Source organism: Empidonax traillii, unplaced genomic scaffold, assembly GCF_003031625.1.
Source record: "Empidonax traillii isolate 1590-97213 ecotype Southwest subspecies unplaced genomic scaffold, ASM303162v1 scaffold62:size2133460, whole genome shotgun sequence".
Taxonomy (NCBI): domain Eukaryota; kingdom Metazoa; phylum Chordata; class Aves; order Passeriformes; family Tyrannidae; genus Empidonax; species Empidonax traillii.
Window position 1 is genome coordinate 2,068,992 of NW_020955255.1, and position 19,903 is coordinate 2,088,894.

The following is a 19,903-nucleotide window of genomic DNA, read 5'->3' on the forward strand; positions in this document are numbered from 1 at the left end:
TATTGACTGGGAGAAAAGTTAAGTGAGGCTTTTGAATATAAATGCTTCAGTTGGATGTGTCTGAATCTCAGAAGGAATATGTATATGGAGAGCAAATGGGAGCCAAGTGTTGGAGTGAAGAAACGGGCAAACCAAAGTCATTGTACATTGAAGCCATGTATGGCTTTATTTTAAATCCCGAATTACAGAAGGATTCTGCTGAATCACGGTTTAAGTGAGTAGGAATTGAGAGATACTTGTATTAACCTTGTAATTAGTAGTGTTTCTGTAGGATCTTTTTCTGCATATCCCAGATCCTTCGAGAATCTTTCAGTTTGGTTAATGAGAGAAAAGTGTGAGTTGTTGCTTGTCAGTGTTAACTGGGATCGCAGTGTAGTCAGACCCATTTGGCTGTGTGGGGTGTGGTTGTTTGAGGCAGAGAATTAGGAATATTTTTGTTGGCGGTCTGGATGGACATATTAATAGACTTGTATAAGGTAAGCACTTAAGGTCGTATTCCTGATCTTACACATCTGAATGTACTTTTCATACCAGGTCTGGTATATAAAACCCCTTTCAAACCATCTGTGCTTCATACTAAACATATTTCTGCAAACTTTGTAGCATAAATGCAGTTCACGATACAGTGAAGACTTTGTGCTACAGCTGGAAAAAGAGCTGGTCCAAGCCAGGCTGAGTGAAGCAGAATCCCATTGTGCCCTGAAGGAGATGCAAGATAAAGTTCTAGAGATGGAAAAGGTAAATTAAACCAGGACCCTCTGTACAGAACAGCACTAGAAACAGAATACAGGTCCCTGTAATTCTCCTCACTACTGTGCTCTAGAACTTTCTCTTCTATGCTTTCATTATTACAAGATGCTTTTCAAACCTGTAAGAACAACAATAATAAAACTAAGATATGTTTGCACTGGGAAAGGTTTGTGAAGAACAAATCCCTTTTCTCTTGTTCCTGAAGCCTACTGTAGTGGAAAACTTGGATTCTGATGAAATGTTTACAGGAAATATCAGTTGTTCCAAAATGATATCATGCAACAAGAGCAGGGGGCTTAGAGTGAGCATTGAGGTGATGTGAAACTAAACAGTTTGGGAGTGAAGGATGGAAGAGTCCAATATTACCATTCCCGGGTCTTCAGCATCTTCTACTTGGTCCTAATATGGTAAGGGAAGGAATCCCTCCACCATTGATTATCAAAATCTCTGCTGCTTTTTGGGTGCCATGGTAGCTTGTAACTTCCTGATGCCAGAGCTCAAGCTGTACTCAAACCAACTGTCAAACATTTACCTTTCTTTGAAGTAAAACTTAACTGCAAGATAAAATAGCAACATTGAAAAAAACCAAAACAAAACCAAAAAAAAAAAAAAAAAATGGACCTTATACAAAGCATGCTTTTCAGATCTTTTTGTATTGACCTTGGAAATAGTTTCCTTAGGAAATTTTAAAGAGCTGTATACCCAGGTTTTGGCCAGAACTTACTAGCTGATTAAATTAAACCACTGGAGTCAAGATTTCTTTTTAAATTATCTGAGGAGCTTGATGAGCACCTGGCAGGCTAGTAGTGTGGTACTTTTACTGGAGTGACCATTGGTAAGATTTCAGGATATAAGTTATTTTTCAAAATTCAAAAGGAGACTACTTAACTCAGAGACGGCAGGCATGAAAACTTATCTCTGAAGAAAAACTGGAGTAATGGGGTCAATTCCAGTGTACCAGACAAACTCAGATGTACAGTAGTATTTCAGTCTCTTATAATGAGAAAGAATTAGCTGAAGCTAATTCCCTCATTCCTACAGTACAGCTCTTTATTGCTGTTATTGGTGTATCATGTAATCTGGGGAACTCCTGCTGAATAAGCCAAGACTTGCATGGCTGTACTGACAGTGATGGAAACATTCAGAAACACACCCTCTCACGTCCTAGATTTGCCAGTACTCAGATCCCTTGATTTTGAAACATGGAATGCTAATAAATGGCTATTGTGCTGTGTTCTGTTAATCGTCTTCTTTACTCTCAGCTCTCAAGAAAACCTGGCAACTGTCACAGTGTTACATGTCTTCAAAAACACTGGATTTTGCTGTTGAGAAATACAGTAGAAAGTGATGAAGCACAGTTCAACTTTGAATACTTGGTGTCCAATGATTCGCTCTAGGGATATTGTAGTGGGACAGACTGTCCTTTTTCTTCTCCTGTGTTATTTTCCCATATTTCCATTATTAGGATTTCATCTCTGTGTTGCTTTTCCTAGTGTCTTCCTGTGTTCTGTTTAGCTTTCCCTTTTCTATTTTCCTCATGTGTCTTGCACTTTCATTTCTAAGACCTCTTCTTGACTTGTTTATAAATGTTAATGTATGGTTCCTTGGAAAAGGATAACAAATATGTTGCAAAGGCTGGTGACCTACTTCCTAAAAAATAATTTTCCATTTATTATTTTCTCTGTAAACCTAAGTAGAAGTTATAGCTTTAAGGTGTAGTTTTAGTTCCTTGTTTGCTTTACTTTTTAGCGACTAGCTCAAAATCTTTCAGATTTCTCTCCATATTTTTGATGGCTTCAAATATTTTAAATATGTTTCATTAGGGAGATACCATCTAGGGAAATCATGAAGTCAGAATACCTAAAACTACTACCTTTTCATTTTTTTGTAGTTGGCATTTAGAAGTTATTTATACATACTGTATCCAGAAACTTAGATTTTTCTGAGGGATTTTATTTTGCAAAGGATGTGTACTTAAAGCTTGATTAGTAATAAGAGTTACTGTTCCATGTCTATATTCTTGGAGTGGGTTTCACTAAGCACAATTTTATTCAAATACGTATTTAAGAGGATGGTCCTTGTTGCAGAGGAACAGCTCCCTCCCTGATGAGGAAAACGTTGCCAGACTACAAGAGGAACTGATTGCAGTAAAATTAAGAGAAGCAGAAGCTTCGATGGGTCTCAAAGAATTAAGGCAGCAAGTCAAAGATTTGGAGGAACACTGGCAGGTATGGGTAGCAATACACTTTTAGTAATTTTTATTTTCAATGAATGATGATAAAGCAAGACTATGAAATTTTGAATTATAGATCAAGTAGAAAGTAATGACTGTGGATCAAACTGCTGAGGTGAAAAGATCTTTAAATGTAGCTGCCACAAGAAACTAAATTTGGAAAATATGTTAGAAGTTGGTCCCTAGATGGCAGAGGGCCTGCACTTCCAGGTAGCAGTTCTGGTAGGAGGGAAGTACCTGAGCAGTACTCGGACCTTGCTAAGTGGTAATAATGTCTAGAAATAGGCAAAAGTCTCAGGATATAGTTGCAATTCACTGACTTACTGTAGTTGGGAATGACTGTCTTCCAAGTTTTTAACTGTTCTTAAAAGCAGTAAGTTTCCATGGGTTTCTAGCATTTAAAAACAACAGGAGAAGTACAGCTATTTGTCCTCAAATAACTCTAAATAAGGGAACGCCAGGAAAGATCAGGCACTGTCAGCAAAAACGTGCTGTTTTTCTAGCGTCATCTAGCTCGTACCACTGGAAGATGGAAAGATCCTCCCAAAAAAAATGCAGTGAATGAGCTACAGGATGAGCTGATGACAGTCCGGTTGAGAGAAGCAGAAACTCAAGCTGAACTGAAAGAGACCAAACAAAGAATGATGGAGATGGAAACACAGGTATGTTTTGAACACCAGTACGTGTGAATTGAGCTGGATGCTGCTGTTGGACTAGGATGGAAGAACCTAGTGCGTACAGTCCAGCTTACTTTAATGTCTCTTCTTTAGTCTTCCAGGACTATGCTTTCCAGATTTCTCATTTGAATTAGTCAGTAAACTATGTGTGAATGTAAATTCATTAAATTATACCTGGTATAACAACAAAAGTATGGTTAAGGTGTTTTAAATTTCACAAATCTAATTGGCAATTCCAATAATAGTAATTCTAATTGTTTAAAAGGCAGTGTTTTCTTGCTTCTGGTGAAATTGGTGATAGCAGGTTTTCTGCTGAGATGATGGATCTGGTTACTAAGCTGTGGACTCAGCAAAGCTCTTGTGTTGGTCAGGTGTTTTTAGCAGAAGCTTTGCCTTTTGTGTGCCAGAATAGAAACACATGGATGGCCCTTGCTGAGGTTTGTGCAGAACAGACAATCATAGCTTGATTGCCAAAATTATTTTTTTATAACTAGGGAGTAAGTTGTTAAGTAAATGAATCTGAAATGAAAGTGCACTAAAGTGGTGAGTTCATACTATACTGACTCTCGAGTCAGTAAGCACAGTGTGCTGTTGATGAGAGATTTGTAACAGACTTTGGAGAAATCCTCCCATGAAATATCTGCTAAATGTAACTGTCTTTTGAAAGAGACTTGTGCATTTAAAAGGCTAAACAAACAGTAATTTTACTTGACAAGGTTCAACAGTTCTAAAAATAATGAGAGCACATAAGGGTGTGCTATTGAAGAGAGATTAGCTTACTGCAAGGCACATGGTAGTTTATTTCTGACAGAGGCACTGCTTTGTCTATACCAACTGAATAAAAGTTTCCTTTTGCCTTTTAAAATTTTCACTGAACTGGCAATACTCTTGCACTACACTTAAGGTGCTTTTATGTTGCTGCCTTCACCCCATGTGCGTATTCTGGTCAGTAGGGGGCACAGGGATCCTGCTGTCTGGCTTACCTGTATTAAAGTCAGGAGACCTTTTAGGTACTTCAGTGTTGTTGTGCATTGAGTCTGTGTGTGTTTATGCTGTTTAGCTCTCAGCTGACAGAAGGGCCCTGGTTCACGTGTTGGGTGCTGGCCTGCAGCCAGTACAGATGGTATTGGTACAGCCTCACCTACAAATGGTGTGACTGCTACTACTGCACTGATCTCAGTTAAGGTGCCACGTTCCTTTCAGGAATTCACTGGACAGAGAAATGTGCACATAATATTTCTGACATACCTGATGTTTCCTGGGTGCATGCTGCAGCTGGGATACAAGTTCACAAAATCTTTGCCTTACCTAAGCAAGAAATTAGGAAAAACAAACATACATCAGTTTTGCAATAGTATTCTTGCAATGAGCCATCTGTTGTTGAGGAACAATTTGAATATCTTGATCATAAACAAAGCATCATGCAAACTCTTCTAACTGCACTTAGAAAACTCTGACTGCTTTTTCATTAAAAGTTTTTATGGTAAACAATAAGTCTGTTTTGACAGATTTCAGAGAGCTAAATTAATATAAAAAATCTTAACATGCATTTTCTTTCCCTTTTTTTGTCATAAATTTCAGAATCAGATCAATAGTAATCATTTACGAAGGGCAGAGCAAGAGGTTACCAACCTACAGGAGAAGGTGCAGTATCTTTCTGCACAGAACAAAGGACTTCTGGCTCAGTTGAATGAAGCAAAACGTAGACAAGCAGAGATTGAATGCAAGGTAAACAACATCCTGAATAGACTACTTGGGTGCTAATATACATGTACATTTAAGTCTTGTCTGCTGCTGTGGGATAGAATTGTGTCGTAAGTGAGAAGCATAAATCATAAAACTGAAATTCCTTTTACTGATTTTGGCAGCATCATCTTGAATTTACCATCTCACAAAAATACTTGAGGTTTTGACAGAGCTGCTTCTTTGTGGTCCCACAAAGATAAACTTTAAAGTGTGCTTCTACTCAGAAAAGTGTATGTAATGTAAAAAACCACTCCTAGACAACACTTTTAGGTTTTCATTTTTCTTGCTGTTTTGCCAGTTCCATTTGTTTCTAGTGGAACCTGAATCAAAAGTGCGATGGAGAGTTTAACTTCTACTAGCTACTCAAACTCCATCACAAACTTTAGGGAAACAAGCCACTGAATCTTAACTAGAAGAAATTGCTCCTACTGACTGTCTTGTTTGCCATAATCATTGGGTCCCTAAGTGCTATTTTGTAATGCTGAGATTATTCTTACAGATTTTTTTTTTTTTTAATATTTTCAATCTTGGTGATACGTGTTTTTCATATAATCCATAACTTTTTTGTTTGATAGGGTCTTGATACTGAAGGTGCTCATTAAACATTGAGATTGAGGACTGGAGTGTATAGTCAATATTCTGGGTTTATGTTGGCTATAAAGAGAATATGTTTCTAACCTGGCTAAAGAGTTCATATACATAACTGTTCTCACTGGGATAATTTGCCTGTAAAGCTTTGTTCTAGCACGGGCTAGAGAAAAGCGTGACAGTATTTGACAGAGCACCAGTCATATTCTTTAGAGATACTCTGAAAACAGCAGTGCTCAACAGCCCGTGAAGTAGCGGTCCTGACATACACTGACATTAAATCCTGAAACTTGTTTTGTAGTTGATAGGAAAAAAAATTATGATTTACATTGTAAGATGTTTTACAAGTTGATGCTTCTGATATAAAATGAAACATTACCAATTTGATGCATATCCATTACCTGGATTTCTGCTGTTTAACTTTGAGGTAGACAGTGACTTCTTGGGATGAGACCTAGCAGAATACCATGTAGACTCCTGTACTGCTTAAATGCACAAGTGTTTTTGCAAAGTGTATTGGAAGGCACTCAAAATTAACTTGTTCAAAACTACCTTTCTTCAATGAAGTTTCTTCTTCATATACCCTTTTTCCCCACTACCTCTGACATTTGTTGTGAATGTTCTTTGTGAGTTTATTCTCTAATAGTTCATAATTTCCACAGTGTTTTACAGATTTAATAAGAATACCATGTAATAAAAAATAATTAAACAATATTAAATATATTCAATATTCAAATTCAAATATTCAAATATATTCAAGTGTTCTCCCACCCCTTAAATGGGACCTAACTTGATGTTGAGCTTCCTATTGCTGTTTCAAACTTAGGAAAAATTTCTCAATTTCACTCCAACTATATAATAATATACAATTAAATGAAAAATGGAAAAGGGAATACAAAAAGCCACTTTTGATTTGTAAGGAATGTCACTCTGTTTCTTGTCCCTTCTCCATACTCAAATTACTGGAAGCGTGATTTTTAGTAAATCTAAGATTAATGTAAAGTATTTTTCCTTATTTTTATTATAGAAGAGATTACTTTAGGTTCCTGTCTCCCCGCTTCTGTACCAGTGAATGAAGACAATTCATGCTTGGGTTATTTCACTATGTGATGAAAAAGAAATTTTAATGTTAAAGTGAATTGAAAGGAAAAAAAATCCTGAAGTTAAAAGTAGAAAGAGAAACTTGGTTGTGCTTCTCAGGGCAAAAGCTTGCAATATTACTGGCATTTTTAATATTAGGTGTCACAAGAGACCAGCGTGTCCTGTGACTACAGTGTAAGGAATATGTTGCAGGTGTGAAGGGCTGGCCTCCAGCAGTAACAGCAGACTTGTACCTACAGGTCTTCTACAAGTAGGTTCAGTGTCTGTACCTTTACTAAACAGTGTTGCTGCCACCTTAGATTTGGTCTGAAATACTGACTGCCCAGAGAGGTTGTGGAGTCTCCCTCTCTGGAGTTACTCACAACCCACCTGGATGCAATTCTGTGCAAGCTGCTGCAGGTGAACCTGCTTTAGCAGGGGTTGGACTGGGTGATCTCTAGAGGTGCCCTCCAACCCCAACCATCTGGGGATTTTGTGAAATGCAGATAACAGGTGGGTTGATTTGAAAAGACAGTGCTGCTGTGTAAATACATGAAATACAGCTATTTAATATGTTGCTATTATAACAACGTTATATTAAAAACTGATGAAGAAAGTTTCAGTAATCTTTCAGATAATGTCATGGAGCAATACAGACAAGTATTAAGTTTTTGTAGCACTAAACACTTTTAAAAGTTCCACCTCCCTTTTCTTTAAGTCTTGCAAGTTTGTTATTCCTGATTCCATTAGTAACTGATGTGTATTTTTTTTCTTCCTTTTGTTTCAAGTCATCTGAAATCATGCTCTAATTCTATTTTTGTCAGTACATCCCAGCTAGGTAGCAATATTTCTACTTCTAAAGAACTGGTATGTTATTTCAGGAGCTTGTATTTTTCTTTTAAAAAATAACTTGAAATGCATAAGCAGAAGTTATAATTTTTGTAGCAAGTTGCATCTCATACCACCTGTAGGACAACTGTTTTTTGCCACTGGTGTGTACTGTTGTGCTTTTCCCTTTTTATCTGACTACTGCTTCTACAGCAAGGACTCAATTTCAGATTGTTTCTTCTCAACACTAATCTTTCTAATCAGTTTTGCAAAAGAATTTACAACATAAGATTTGTGCCCCCACCCCAGTCTTGTCCTTCCTACCACCATATCAAGTTCTGTGGTATCTGAGAACATGCTCTGTTGCAGAGATAAAGCATCAGTGCCATCTACAGCAACACTATTGACTCATGTCAGATACCAGAGTCTGTCCTTCAGCTTTCAGTTAAATACATGCAATCCTGTGGACATGTCGGTTTGGCTTCATTTGAGCAATGATGCAACAGAATTTAGCAAGGATGGCTAAACTTTGGCTAGCACGCGATGGATTTCTCTGAAATGGGCTCCACTGATTACAAATACTGTTAATTGGATCCTGTAGATTATATACCTCTGTTACAGTAATCTTTAAAAAAAACCCAAACAAACAGCATGTTTTCAAGTGGCTACTGAGAAAAGCTTTGATATGTTCAATTTGGTCTCAACCATCCTGTCTAACGATGGGGGATCAGTACTGTTAGTATGAAGCACACGTTAAAATAACTGAAATGCTGGCACTGATTTATAGTAACTACAGTTTAGTTACACCAGTCTGCCATAAAAGTAGGTGTCCTTGAGCCTAGCCTCTCTTCCCCAGAGTTATTTGCTTTCTAGCTGACAGTATTGCTCACTATCTAGCACTGCTTTCTCTCTGTGGTTGTACTGGGCTGCTGAAAATACAATATTAGTTGTTTTGTGCTCTGATGTCTTGAGGACTTGCCTCATAAAACAGGAATAAGGATGTTTCATGTTTCCTTCTCTCTTGTCCAAGCTCAGACTGCCTATCATTTATAGACGGACTTACAGGTTAAACTTACTGTGGGGAGCTGATTGTAGGTTATGTGCGTTAGTATTTTATTCTAAGCTTTGTTGTGCACTGTGATTTAAGATAGCTGGACTAAATGAGGTTTAGAATATATTTATTTTTGTGGGTTTTTTTTATTTTTTAGACAAGGGAAATTATAAGATAAGTAACTCTTTTGTAGCTTTGCTGTTTCTTTATATATAAAGTCAAAAGCTGAAGCTGTTTTATTATGTTGATGCTTTTTCTGAATTTACAATATAACATTTCTGGAAAACAAGACAGCTGTTTACTAGACCTGAAAACTGATAAGAGCAAGTTTTCAAAACTGCAGAGGTGGGGTTTTTTTATATAGAATTTAATTAGATTATTACACAACTCTAGGGGTTAATAAATTTGGGTTCTTTGGAATAGTGGTAGTTTGCACAGTAGTGCAGAGCAGTTTTCTTATAATTTTGGGTAAAAGCAGTGCACAGTTGTTAATCAGCTGAAACTGGTATTTGTTAGCTTGCATCTGTCCTTCTTCCAGAGCAAAGAAGAAGTGATGGCAGTTCGGCTCCGTGAGGCAGACCGCATTGCAGCTGTGGCAGAACTCCAGCAGCACATTGCTGAATTAGAAATCCAGGTAACAAGTGATGGCATTAAATGTGTAACTTGATGCTGATTAGGATTTGTACTTCATGGGTTTCTTTGCCTCCATTTTCTTTCCTTATTAACATACTGAGAATACAAGGCACTGTTTTGCCAAGTATAATGCTATATCGTTGAATTCCTGTGCAAGCAAAGCCTTAAATCTACCTTATGTGCATACTTGTGAGCTGTTAATAATTACTTCTGTACAAGTACCATCTTAGTGGCAACACTCTTTTTAACTCTGACTTCTGTTTTGGTTTTTTTCTTGTAATTTGTACTTTCTACCAAAGAATAGATGAGGTTGGAAACATTCTCTGTCCAAAAATGATGCTAACATTTTGATTTCAGCAACCACTTTTTTCCTATGCTTATTCTTCTGCTATGACCAGGATGGGAGGATTTATTGTAAAACTCTTGCTCCCTTTATGTAAATCTTGAAACCAGAAATGTTTACTGCTACCACATCACTATAGGATCTGAAGGTGCATCCTTTGGCCTCTGTGCTGTTCCTTACGCTTTCAGTTCCTTTTGGAGCTTTACTTGTCTCAGGAACTTGGAACAGAAATTACTGTTCTTTGCATTTTCTTGGCTTGGAGAAATCATGATGTCTTACTGTAGTCTGACCTTTCTATATGCATGTACTGTTGTCCTGTCTGAATTCTGTAGCAAAGGTTTTCTTGATTATTATTCCTAAATTACAAGCTAGTTACTCTCTAGTTTACTTTTTTTAAAAACTGGTATTGCTATTGTCTTTCCTCCCTCTGAAAGCTTTCATTTGAGGTGATGATTTCTCAGCTAGTTGTATCTTTTTCATCTCTTTGTATTTGGAATATACAACTAAATTTCGCTGAGCTTGCATAAAGAATTTTCGCTGCATTTCCTCGCAGCAGACATGAAATTTATTAAAAGAAAAAGCAATAATTTCTTTTAATCATATAATACTGTGATCAGTACACTAGAAATGCAGTAAGCATTGTATATGAATCATTTATCATTTTGTAAGATAACAAAAGAATATCTGAGTTTAGGTCAATCTTCTATTCTTGTTAACATTTTACTAAAAAACAGAGGGGGATGGAAGTTTAAAGGTTACTTCAAATGATGTGATTTTGTAGGTGAGAAGTCAATACTCACTCTGCATTATACTTACTTTAGCACAGACTTCAAATGCCATCCTCCTTCCCTTATTTGACTCATACAGGTCTCCCAAAAAGTAGTCGGAATCTTAGCAAATGGTGAATCCCCTAATGATCAGTTGTTTTTTTCCTAGTAGCTGTCACACAATTAGAATTGTATTCATTTTGTAATGTAAATACATCTAACTTGGTTTTCTGTTGTTTGACTGATCAAACCATCCATGCTCCATCATTTTACAGCTCTTTCCTATTCCCTTTCCATATTTTGCTCAAGTTATAGATACAAGAATTGCATGCAGATTTTTATAATACCTTGGTGTGAGAGATAAAGAAGTATAGAAACATTGTTTCATGACTGGTTAATAAATACAAAGATTACACTGCCCCTGTTTTGCTGTGATATTGCACTGTCTCATGTTGAGTTGATGGTCCACATCACCTCTCCTTCCTTTTCACGATTAACTACTTTGTAGGATGCAATTTTTATTTGTTTTTATTATTCTAGGTTTTTTTTTGTTTCCTACTAAAGTGCATTTCAAGTCTCAATCTTTATAGTGTTCTCAGATTATCACCTGTTAATGATTTCTTGATCTTAGTAAAATTCTGGATTTTCTTCACAAATGAGTGGCTTTGTATACAGTGTGGAGTATGAGATCATTCTGTGGCTGGGGTTCGTGTTTCTCATTTGCCCTGTTAGGTTTTTGGTGAACTACTGATCTCAAACTTACATAAGCATGGAAGATAACTTCTTCAGTTGTCAAATACAGATTTTGAGTGTGAACCTTATGTTTAAAACCAAAGTGATTTAGGAGAAATAAGTTCCTCTAATGTTAAGTCACTTATTTTTAACACTGTAGACATGACCTGAAAGGCTTTTATTGGACTATGATAGATTTTTCTGGGGTTTTTTCTTTCCTTTTTTTTTTTTTTTTTTAAGGAGTCTAAGTAGATACTTTTGACTAGTGTGTTTTGCCAGCAAATATGAAACTTATGATCTAAACTTCCTTTTTGTGTACTCATGTTCAAAAGCCTTTGAAACACCTGCGCCAAAAAAACATAATGGAGTTGGAAAGCCTGAACTCCCAAAGCTTATAAACTGTAAAACATGCAATTGATAATAGAGCTTAAACAAAAGCTACTTTTTAAGGAAAGTAAAAATCTAAATAACTTCTCTCTCATTGGAGAAAAAACCCCCTCCCATTATCTTCTGTTCAGCTTGTTGCTGCACTTGCTGTGACCTGATGAGAGGAGCAGCCAGCCTTTTAATCAGGACTTGCCTTGATGATTTGAAATGCAGTATTTAATACCATGGATTCATGTCGGTAGTCTTGGAGTGTAGGTGTCAGTCTTAAAGTAGAGGTGAACAGAGCACCACAAATAGATCTGCTTGCTACGTTATTTCAAAGCTGATAAAAATGAAGGAGGAAGTTAACCTACCTCATAACCTTCCCTTTTTTTGAGCAGGGTGGGGCTTTCCTAAGAAGCTTTAGGGATTCATTGCTATGTCCACATGGTCCATAGCGATGCTTAACCTGAACTGTGTGGTTTTCTTTTAAATGTTCATGTAGGTGTAGGTGCAAGACACTGGTGTTAAATTTGTAACACAGAGTATCACAACTCCCACATAAGAACTGATCTGACGTTACACACACAAATGCTAGATTTAAATCACAGTTTATGGGTCACTCTTAGTTTTGGTTACTAATAATGGCAGAGAAGGAGAGAGAACTATCATTCAACAGTAGATGTAATTCTGCAGCAAGTTGTTAGTTTATTGTGATATTAGGAAGTTATTTTTTAATATATTCTATTGCCATCTTATCTTGGTTGAGCATTCAGTTCACGATGCTGAGCTTTTAAATTTCTGTGCAAATATACTGAAGTGCAATGAGTTGTCTAATACATGACAGATATTCTGAGTCATGCCTTAGCAAAAATAACACAGAACTGAAGTATACCTGAAGTTTAACTTACACTGCACATACCTGTTCACACTCTGTGACGAAGTGGCTTGTTCTGGTCAGGTTATACGTGCTCCAATTGTTTGTCCCACCCTTTTGTAAGATGTAAAGAGCCAGGGCTAAGGAATGGACATTGTCTCCCTCTACGTTTATAGTCAATCAGCAAAGGTTCACGTTTGCTTCCTCAGGAAGCTAGTCTAGTTTTCAGCTGAACCGGTCTGACAGCTTCAAACTGCAGCACGAAAATATTTCTTACCTATTAACTAGCAAGTGATCCTTCTGATCACTTACAGGCAGTCCTGTTGGTCCATCGGTGGTGTTTTGGATTTGTTTGGTTTGTTTGTTTAAAGGCTTTCCCTGCAATAGTTGAAAGAAGAAGAACAGAAAAATTCAGCAAGGTTAAATCAGTTGCAAGCTACAGTCACTCAGCTGGCTCAGGGTACGGAGCATTAGGCCAGTGCAAGTGTAGGCAGGCCGAGGAAGCAGAGTGGGGCAGCGTAATCCCTCTCCCTCCATTTCTGTTCAGGCTGGTAACTTGTACTCTCCTCTTAAAATTATCCATGGCTGGTTTGGGTTGGGAGGTATAGAGCATACTTGTAATATAAAAAAATGGTTTTACATCTGAGTAATCTTAAAACAAAAAATATCCATAAGAACTCATTCTTCTTTTAGTTAGGTTGATCTGGACAGGCGGTAACATCACTTCCTCCTGCTGTGTTTCCTGGCAGATTCAGAGAATTTTGTCACATTTACCCTATCTCTAGCCATGTCAAAGCTGCTTTGAGAGCAACTGTAAAGGAAATCCATGATTGTGCTAGTAATCTCCCCCACAGTTTAAACTTTTAGCACCATTTCGTTAGACTGAAGCCTTTCTATGACCTCTGTTTAATAACTTTTCCAAGTACTGACTGTTGAGTAAAGAAATTGTTTCCATCTTTTCAAATTACAGGAAACCTTTTTTTTACTCTTATCAATAGTGGTGTGTGATGTTAGTGATGTGTTTTTTGAAAGTCTAGAATGAGTCACTGTGAAGTCACTGAAAGGACACTAGTTACCACATTTACCCTTCTGAATATACTTCATTTACATTTTTAATGCAGTATCTTTTGCCCCAGAGTAAGAATTTTAAAGTCTCCCCTGAAAAGAGGCTGAGGCAAGGTGCTATCAAGTAAATATTTCTATATCAGAAAAAATCAAGGATGTTAGGGAAACATCTTCCAACCATTTTTAGTAAAGATGATACACTGTCATCTTAGGAACAGCAACTCTCTAGTGTGCCTGGATTTCAACTACCTATAAAACCTTTTTGTTTGTTTGTTTGTTTTTCTGTTGTTTTAAGTTTACAGTTAATAAAGTGAAAACAACCCTAGAATGCTTATTATTTAAAATGGCATATTTCTCACTGATGTGTATTTATTTTCCTATTCTGATGTGATAACTGAGTGTTTTATAAAACTTTGTCCTTTTGCTCCTCTTGGGATAAGACATCTGCAACTGAAATTAGATTACATTGATCTTTCATGTCTTTGGTTGAGCAGCAAAAGCAGGCTTAAACCCTTCAGTGTTTTTCAGGTGATTTCCAGTGATTTATTTATTTGTTGTCTGAACCCTTTTTTTATCATGAGTACTAAACTTGATTTTGGGAGGGCATTATACACTCATGGTTTGGGGTATTTTAAAACAGCACTCTTTGAAGCAGCGTCCTTGCACTCTGGTGCTGCCAGCTATACGTGCTGGTCTGCTGATTGAGTCTGAAAGGTCTCCACGTGCTCAGTAGTTCTTAGTAGGCATCAGGTGTTTCAGACTAAATGCTGCTTCTTTGGAAGATATTTTTCTCCTGGAAAGCCAGATAAAGGAGGATTGAAGTATGAGATGAAAAGCATGATTCTCAGCAGATATTTTTTTGGGGGGCAGAATTTTTCCTGATTCTAAGAAGGAAATTTTTGGGGTACAGATTTTTCTTCTCAGGAGCTCTCGGTGTAACTCTTGTATGTGCAGAAGTACAGTCACTCTAGTATTTCACAGCAGGATGACAGAGGTGAGAACTTCCAAAACTGTGAAGGGGCCTGAGTTGTGTTTTAGCAATGGGGGTTTTTGATCTATAGAGCTCATTTCCTGCTTCACTGCCCGTGCTGCTCCCACTATATACACAACCTGTGGGGCAGGGGATTGGATTGTGTTCTGCTGTGTACACTGTTAGAAGCACCTATCACCTGAGCAGAGGTGGGATCTGGCTGACAGGGTGTTTGTTTCCCTGATACAGGGTTTTCTCACCCTGTTAGTGCAGGTGGAGCTGGTCTGTTGGAAGAGACTGTAAGACTGGGAGGAGTTATCAATTCTCCAAAGCAGTGAAACTGATATGAAGCATCTTTATTACAATGTAACACCAATTTGCATTACATTTCTAAAAACCTTTCTGGGAAGAGGACATGGGCACTGCAGCAGTGCCGATATGCAGAAGCAGCACCCCAGTGGGTTGTGCATGTAGAGAGATTCGTTCACATATAACTGCAGGGTGTTTTAAACAAGTTCCTAGATTCTAAAATTGGCTAGCTTTCACTGTCTTGCAATTCTGATAATACTCACGCTTTGCTTATGTTATCTTTTTCTCCATATTTTAGTTTTAAATTTAAAATGGCTATTGTTTGCCTAGAGATCAGCTATTCTTAGTGTCATGACCTCTCCAAATACAGATTTTCTATAATAGTGCTCCGCCTCAAAAAAAAAAAAAAAAGCACCCCACATCCTATGTCTATAATTCTAGATTTTAAAAAATAAAGCATGAAGAAATATTACTAATTGTTTATGCTCTTTCCTTTTAAAAGGTGCAATGTTCGTACCTTAAAGACTTCTAAATTTTAAGTGGAGTCTTAACATTGTTTTGAACCCATGCAGTTGATCTGAGTGCTTTCCTCAGAAGTACAAAGCTGCTCAAGCACAGTAGTACAAAACTATTCAAGCACAGTGTAAAAACAGTGCAGAGTGAAACGTCCTGTTCCTACTACAATAGGAAGCATTAAATGAAATTAAGCTATGTGAAAGCAATTTAATTTTTCTTGTCAGTGGGACTGTCTAATGGTGTGGCCTCACCAGGAGTACTGTGTGCAGTTCTGGGCCCCACTTTTCAGAAGGATGTGAAGGTCCTTGAACGTGTTCAGATGAGGGCAACAAAGCTGGTGAAAGGGCTGTGAAGAGCCCTGTGAGGAGTGGCCAGAGATGTTGGCCTTGTTTAGTTTGCAGCAAAGGAGGCTGAGGGATGGCCAGCTTCCTGAGGGGCACTGGGAGGTGCTGACCTCTTAGCCCAGGTATTCAGTGATAGGACATGTGGGAATGGGTCAAAGTTGCACTAGGAGAGGTTCAGATTGGACATAAGGAAGCATTTCTTTACCAGAGGGTGGTCAAACAGGCTTCCTAGAGGCGGTCGATGCCCCAAGCCTGTCAGGCATTTGGACAATGCCCCTAACAGGCTTTAACTTGGTCAGCCTGAATTGGTCAGGCAGCTGGATTAGATGATCATTAGGAATTATGTAACATAGTGTTATCCAAGCTGAAGCTGCTCAAGCTTTGATTAAGCTACTCATGAAACATGAACATAAAATTATTTGTGCGGTTTCCATGTGAGTTGATAATTGTTTTGGAGCATGAGTTTGCTTGTGGTCCCTGGGGTTTTCACCATTCACAGTGACATGTTAGCTGTGTTCTGGCACTGTTCTAGTGTCATCTAGAATCATGGTGTACAAGTGGGAATCTAACCTGCATGGGGGTAGAATATAGGGTTTGCTTTGCAGTTCTGGATCTCAAGATGCACATATACTGACCTTAAAAGATACGATACTCTCCCTAAAAGAGATTCTAGGATGATATTAAGATCACTTGATAAAAACAGTAAGAAATAAGTTTTTTGATAATCAGGAAGTAATAGATAATGTCATATAATCCAGGGTAATCTTGAGAAGCAAACCTAGAACAGCAGAATTTTTGAGAGGAAAGTTTCTTAGTGACAGATACCAACAGATAGCAGGAAAAGCTGTTAATATTGGTTTTGGTCACATTAAAAGGAACTGCTATGTTGAAGTTTTTCCTGACAACAATTTTTCTTTTTGAATTCTGTCAAGCTGCCCTAATGAAAAAATACTGTTAAAGACTATTACTACTAAATTTAAGTTCCTCACATTAAAATTTGCCTTTTATTAACAAATACTCATCAGAAGTGGGAATTATTTGCATTAAGTTCAGGTTATTTTATAATGTGAAATGTCACTAGAAACAATTTGTCAGATCATGGTAATATTTTGTACTTGTATGAAAATGTATGTATTGATGAGAAATATTAATCTTTTCTCACAGTTTTAAAGAATGTTGGGTAGCTTAATCATAATCTGACAGATAAAGCTTTGAAATTTTTTTGTTTATCTGAAATATGTAACCTTTCAGATGTCTTATTATTCTCTAAATTAGATGATTTTGGTAAACATTAAAATATATTTTAATGCGATTGTGACTGACCCCTGCATATTTTTCAGTGGTTTGCTACTGCACCTGCATGAGTGTCTCTAAAAGACAACAGCAGGATCAACTTAGTCTACTTTTCTTTTTTAAAATAAAGTATATCTTTTCTATTGCTCAGAGATGAACAGCAGCTGTGAATATGACTGATACCTTGTCCCTAATTTTTTCTATGTCATCCTTCCAATTTATCCACTGTAGACAGACTTGGTAGCTTTTAGAACATGGGCTTATTTAATTCGAAGTATGTAATTTCTGTTGCAACCAATTAAAAGGATCAGCTTCTGATCTCTAGCATTTTGAATGTTTCAAGAGGAAGTTACTGCATGACCTTTTTTAAAGTATGTATGTAGAAAATGATATTGCAGGGTTCCCTTTTTTTTTGTGCTAAATACATTTTTGTGAATTGCCAGCTCTACAAAATCTGTAGTTCTGAAAGGAAAACTGAAACTTACTCGCCTTTCACTAAAAATGAGGATCTTGCAAGCCAGGTTTATGCTCTATGTTCAGCTCCAGCTGATGGAAGCAAGAGTCAGTTCTTCCATGGGCAAATATACATGTCCGATTATGTATACATGTAATATCTGTATTAACTTTACAGTGTTATTTCTGGAATAAAAAGTAACAATAAAATAATTTAAATATAATGAAAGTGTGCAATTCCCATATGGTATACACAAACAGCTTTCAGCTATTTGTGCAGTGCCAAAACCAACCCGCTAAATGTTACTGCTTCTGCTGTTAGTTTATACTGACTGAACCTGGGAACATCTGTTTCATGTCCTCTTGTGCACCCAGTTTCAACTGAGCTCAGCTGCTTATTACACTTCTGTTTTAAAAGGGCTATGACACCTATGTTCTAATTGTGCTAACACTTTGCTTTACTGATGCTTTTTGATACTATAGTATATGGTGACATAGTCGTTTAGAGTAGTAGAATAATTTTAACTATTTAAGACAGGAACTATTAGTAATTTTGATAATATTAGTATTTGTGTGTGTGTGTGAATTGGGTTTATTAAAACAAATATGCAACCTCGCGTACGTAGGATGTGAATTCCACCTGTGAGGCTGTTTGTTCTTCGTGCTCCTGCATAGAATCCTGCCTGTTAGTACTGAGAGAGTCAGCCTGCTCTGAGCCACTGTCACCTCCAGGTGCCTGCTCTAACTTCAACCAAATGAAAGTGCTCGATGGTGTCTGGGGCTAGCATCTGTTTGTGACAAAAATATGCAGACAGTTAAAATAAGGTTTTTAATAGTGTAGATCTTTGAGTAATTTGAATATGATTCCTTTTTTTAACCAAAACAGAAAGAAGAAGGAAAAATTCAAGGGCAGCTTAATAAATCTGATTCTAACCAGTACATCAGAGAACTGAAAGATCAGATAGCTGAGCTGCATCATGAGGTAAGTGATAAAATACTACAGTCTCTCAGCACTTGTACCTTTTGTCCTTTCACCTGTAGCAGGTTTTGCGTATTTAACAGTTATTGCATTTTCAGTACCTGATTTTACCCAAGTACATTATTTTAAAATGAATGCAATAAAACTCCTATACGTGAATCTTTCCCCTGGGATGTAAAAGAACAAAAACTGTTTAGTTACATGATTTGACATTAAAATGAGATCAGCATTTATGTTCTGCCTTCATTTTTCTCCGTAATTTCATGAGTTGATCATATTTGCGTTGCACTGACTGCATTTGGAGCTGTGTATATGAAAATAAACCCCTTTATGTCTTTATTTGCTACAACTATTGAGGCTACTCTAGTTAGAAACTATACTGCATTTGTTCAAGTAGAAGAGTCCGTGTGTAGATTTTCTGGTTCTTGCTGTTGCAAGGATGGATTTTGTGGTACTATCCTGAGATTGCTTAAAAAAAGAAAAGGATGCTTGCTTAATATCAGTTAACAGATTTTTAAGATTTTAAACTGCCAAAACCTTCAACCTATGAAATTTCTGTCTTCAAACTTCCTTACTCCAATAGTTGTAGTAACTTTCTGTTAGTTAAAAAGATCAGAAAGTCTTGAAACCGAGATGGCTTATGTAACTACGACACACTGGCTCATTTCACTTCATCCTGCATTGTGAAGAAATGTCTTTAGCTAACACTACGCTGTGTGCAAAATGCCCAGTCATCTTTGTATGATAACCTGCTTCTGTTTGAATAGCCTTCTAATACACAGCTGACAGTGTTACTTAAAACCATAGTATCATAGAGCAATTCCACAAAATTGTTTGTTTGTTGCCTTTTTGCTTTTGTTAAATAAATACACACTTTCTTTAAGTGTAGATAGCGTTTTCATAACAATCTTAGTAGATTCAGCCTTTTAGGATCAATCCCTTGAGAGCTGTAATACAGTTGAGGATCTTGGAATGCTGTGTATGGGTATAGATTGCTATGCTGTAGATTGAGGACAGTCTCTAGGGCCATCAGTCCAGCACCTTTACCAATCATTAAGCTCACTTAAAAAACGATTTAAAAATCAATAACCTGTCTTTTTCCATTAAAGCACTCTAACTAGCTTGCTTTGTTCCTTATGAGAAAGAAAGTTGCTTGCTGAATTCTCAGGAAGCCAGATATTTAGTGTATTTTTGTATTATGAATAAATAAGGCACTGTACTGGCTTTTTCTTCTGCTCAGTGTATGTTTAAAAGGTAAGAAACACTGCTTTGGGGGAAAAGTGGCATTACTGTTAGAAAGCTG

The 19,903-nt window shown here is 37.1% G+C and overlaps 1 protein-coding gene and 1 long non-coding RNA gene across 10 annotated transcripts in view; one reads left to right on the plus strand and one right to left on the minus strand.

Annotated features, from left to right (window-relative positions):
- EVI5 (ecotropic viral integration site 5) overlaps window positions 1–19,903 on the plus strand; it is a 77,990-nt gene that overhangs the window by 37,604 nt on the left and 20,483 nt on the right. For 8 of the 9 annotated variants that reach the window (XM_027879991.1, XM_027879992.1, XM_027879993.1 and 5 more), the window contains 6 exons: window positions 604–738; window positions 2,838–2,978; window positions 3,487–3,645; window positions 5,242–5,388; window positions 9,492–9,587; window positions 18,508–18,603. In XM_027879991.1, coding sequence (XP_027735792.1) covers window positions 604–738; window positions 2,838–2,978; window positions 3,487–3,645; window positions 5,242–5,388; window positions 9,492–9,587; window positions 18,508–18,603 — 774 coding nt within the window. The remainder of the gene's footprint in view (window positions 1–603; window positions 739–2,837; window positions 2,979–3,486; window positions 3,646–5,241; window positions 5,389–9,491; window positions 9,588–18,507; window positions 18,604–19,903) is intronic. The other variant, XM_027879994.1, reaches the window with a different exon arrangement.
- The window catches only part of LOC114055642, a 39,418-nt gene continuing 24,896 nt past the window's right edge, over window positions 5,382–19,903 (minus strand). Inside the window, exon 4 of the long non-coding RNA XR_003570786.1 lies at window positions 5,382–5,726. This is a non-coding gene — a long non-coding RNA (uncharacterized LOC114055642). The remainder of the gene's footprint in view (window positions 5,727–19,903) is intronic.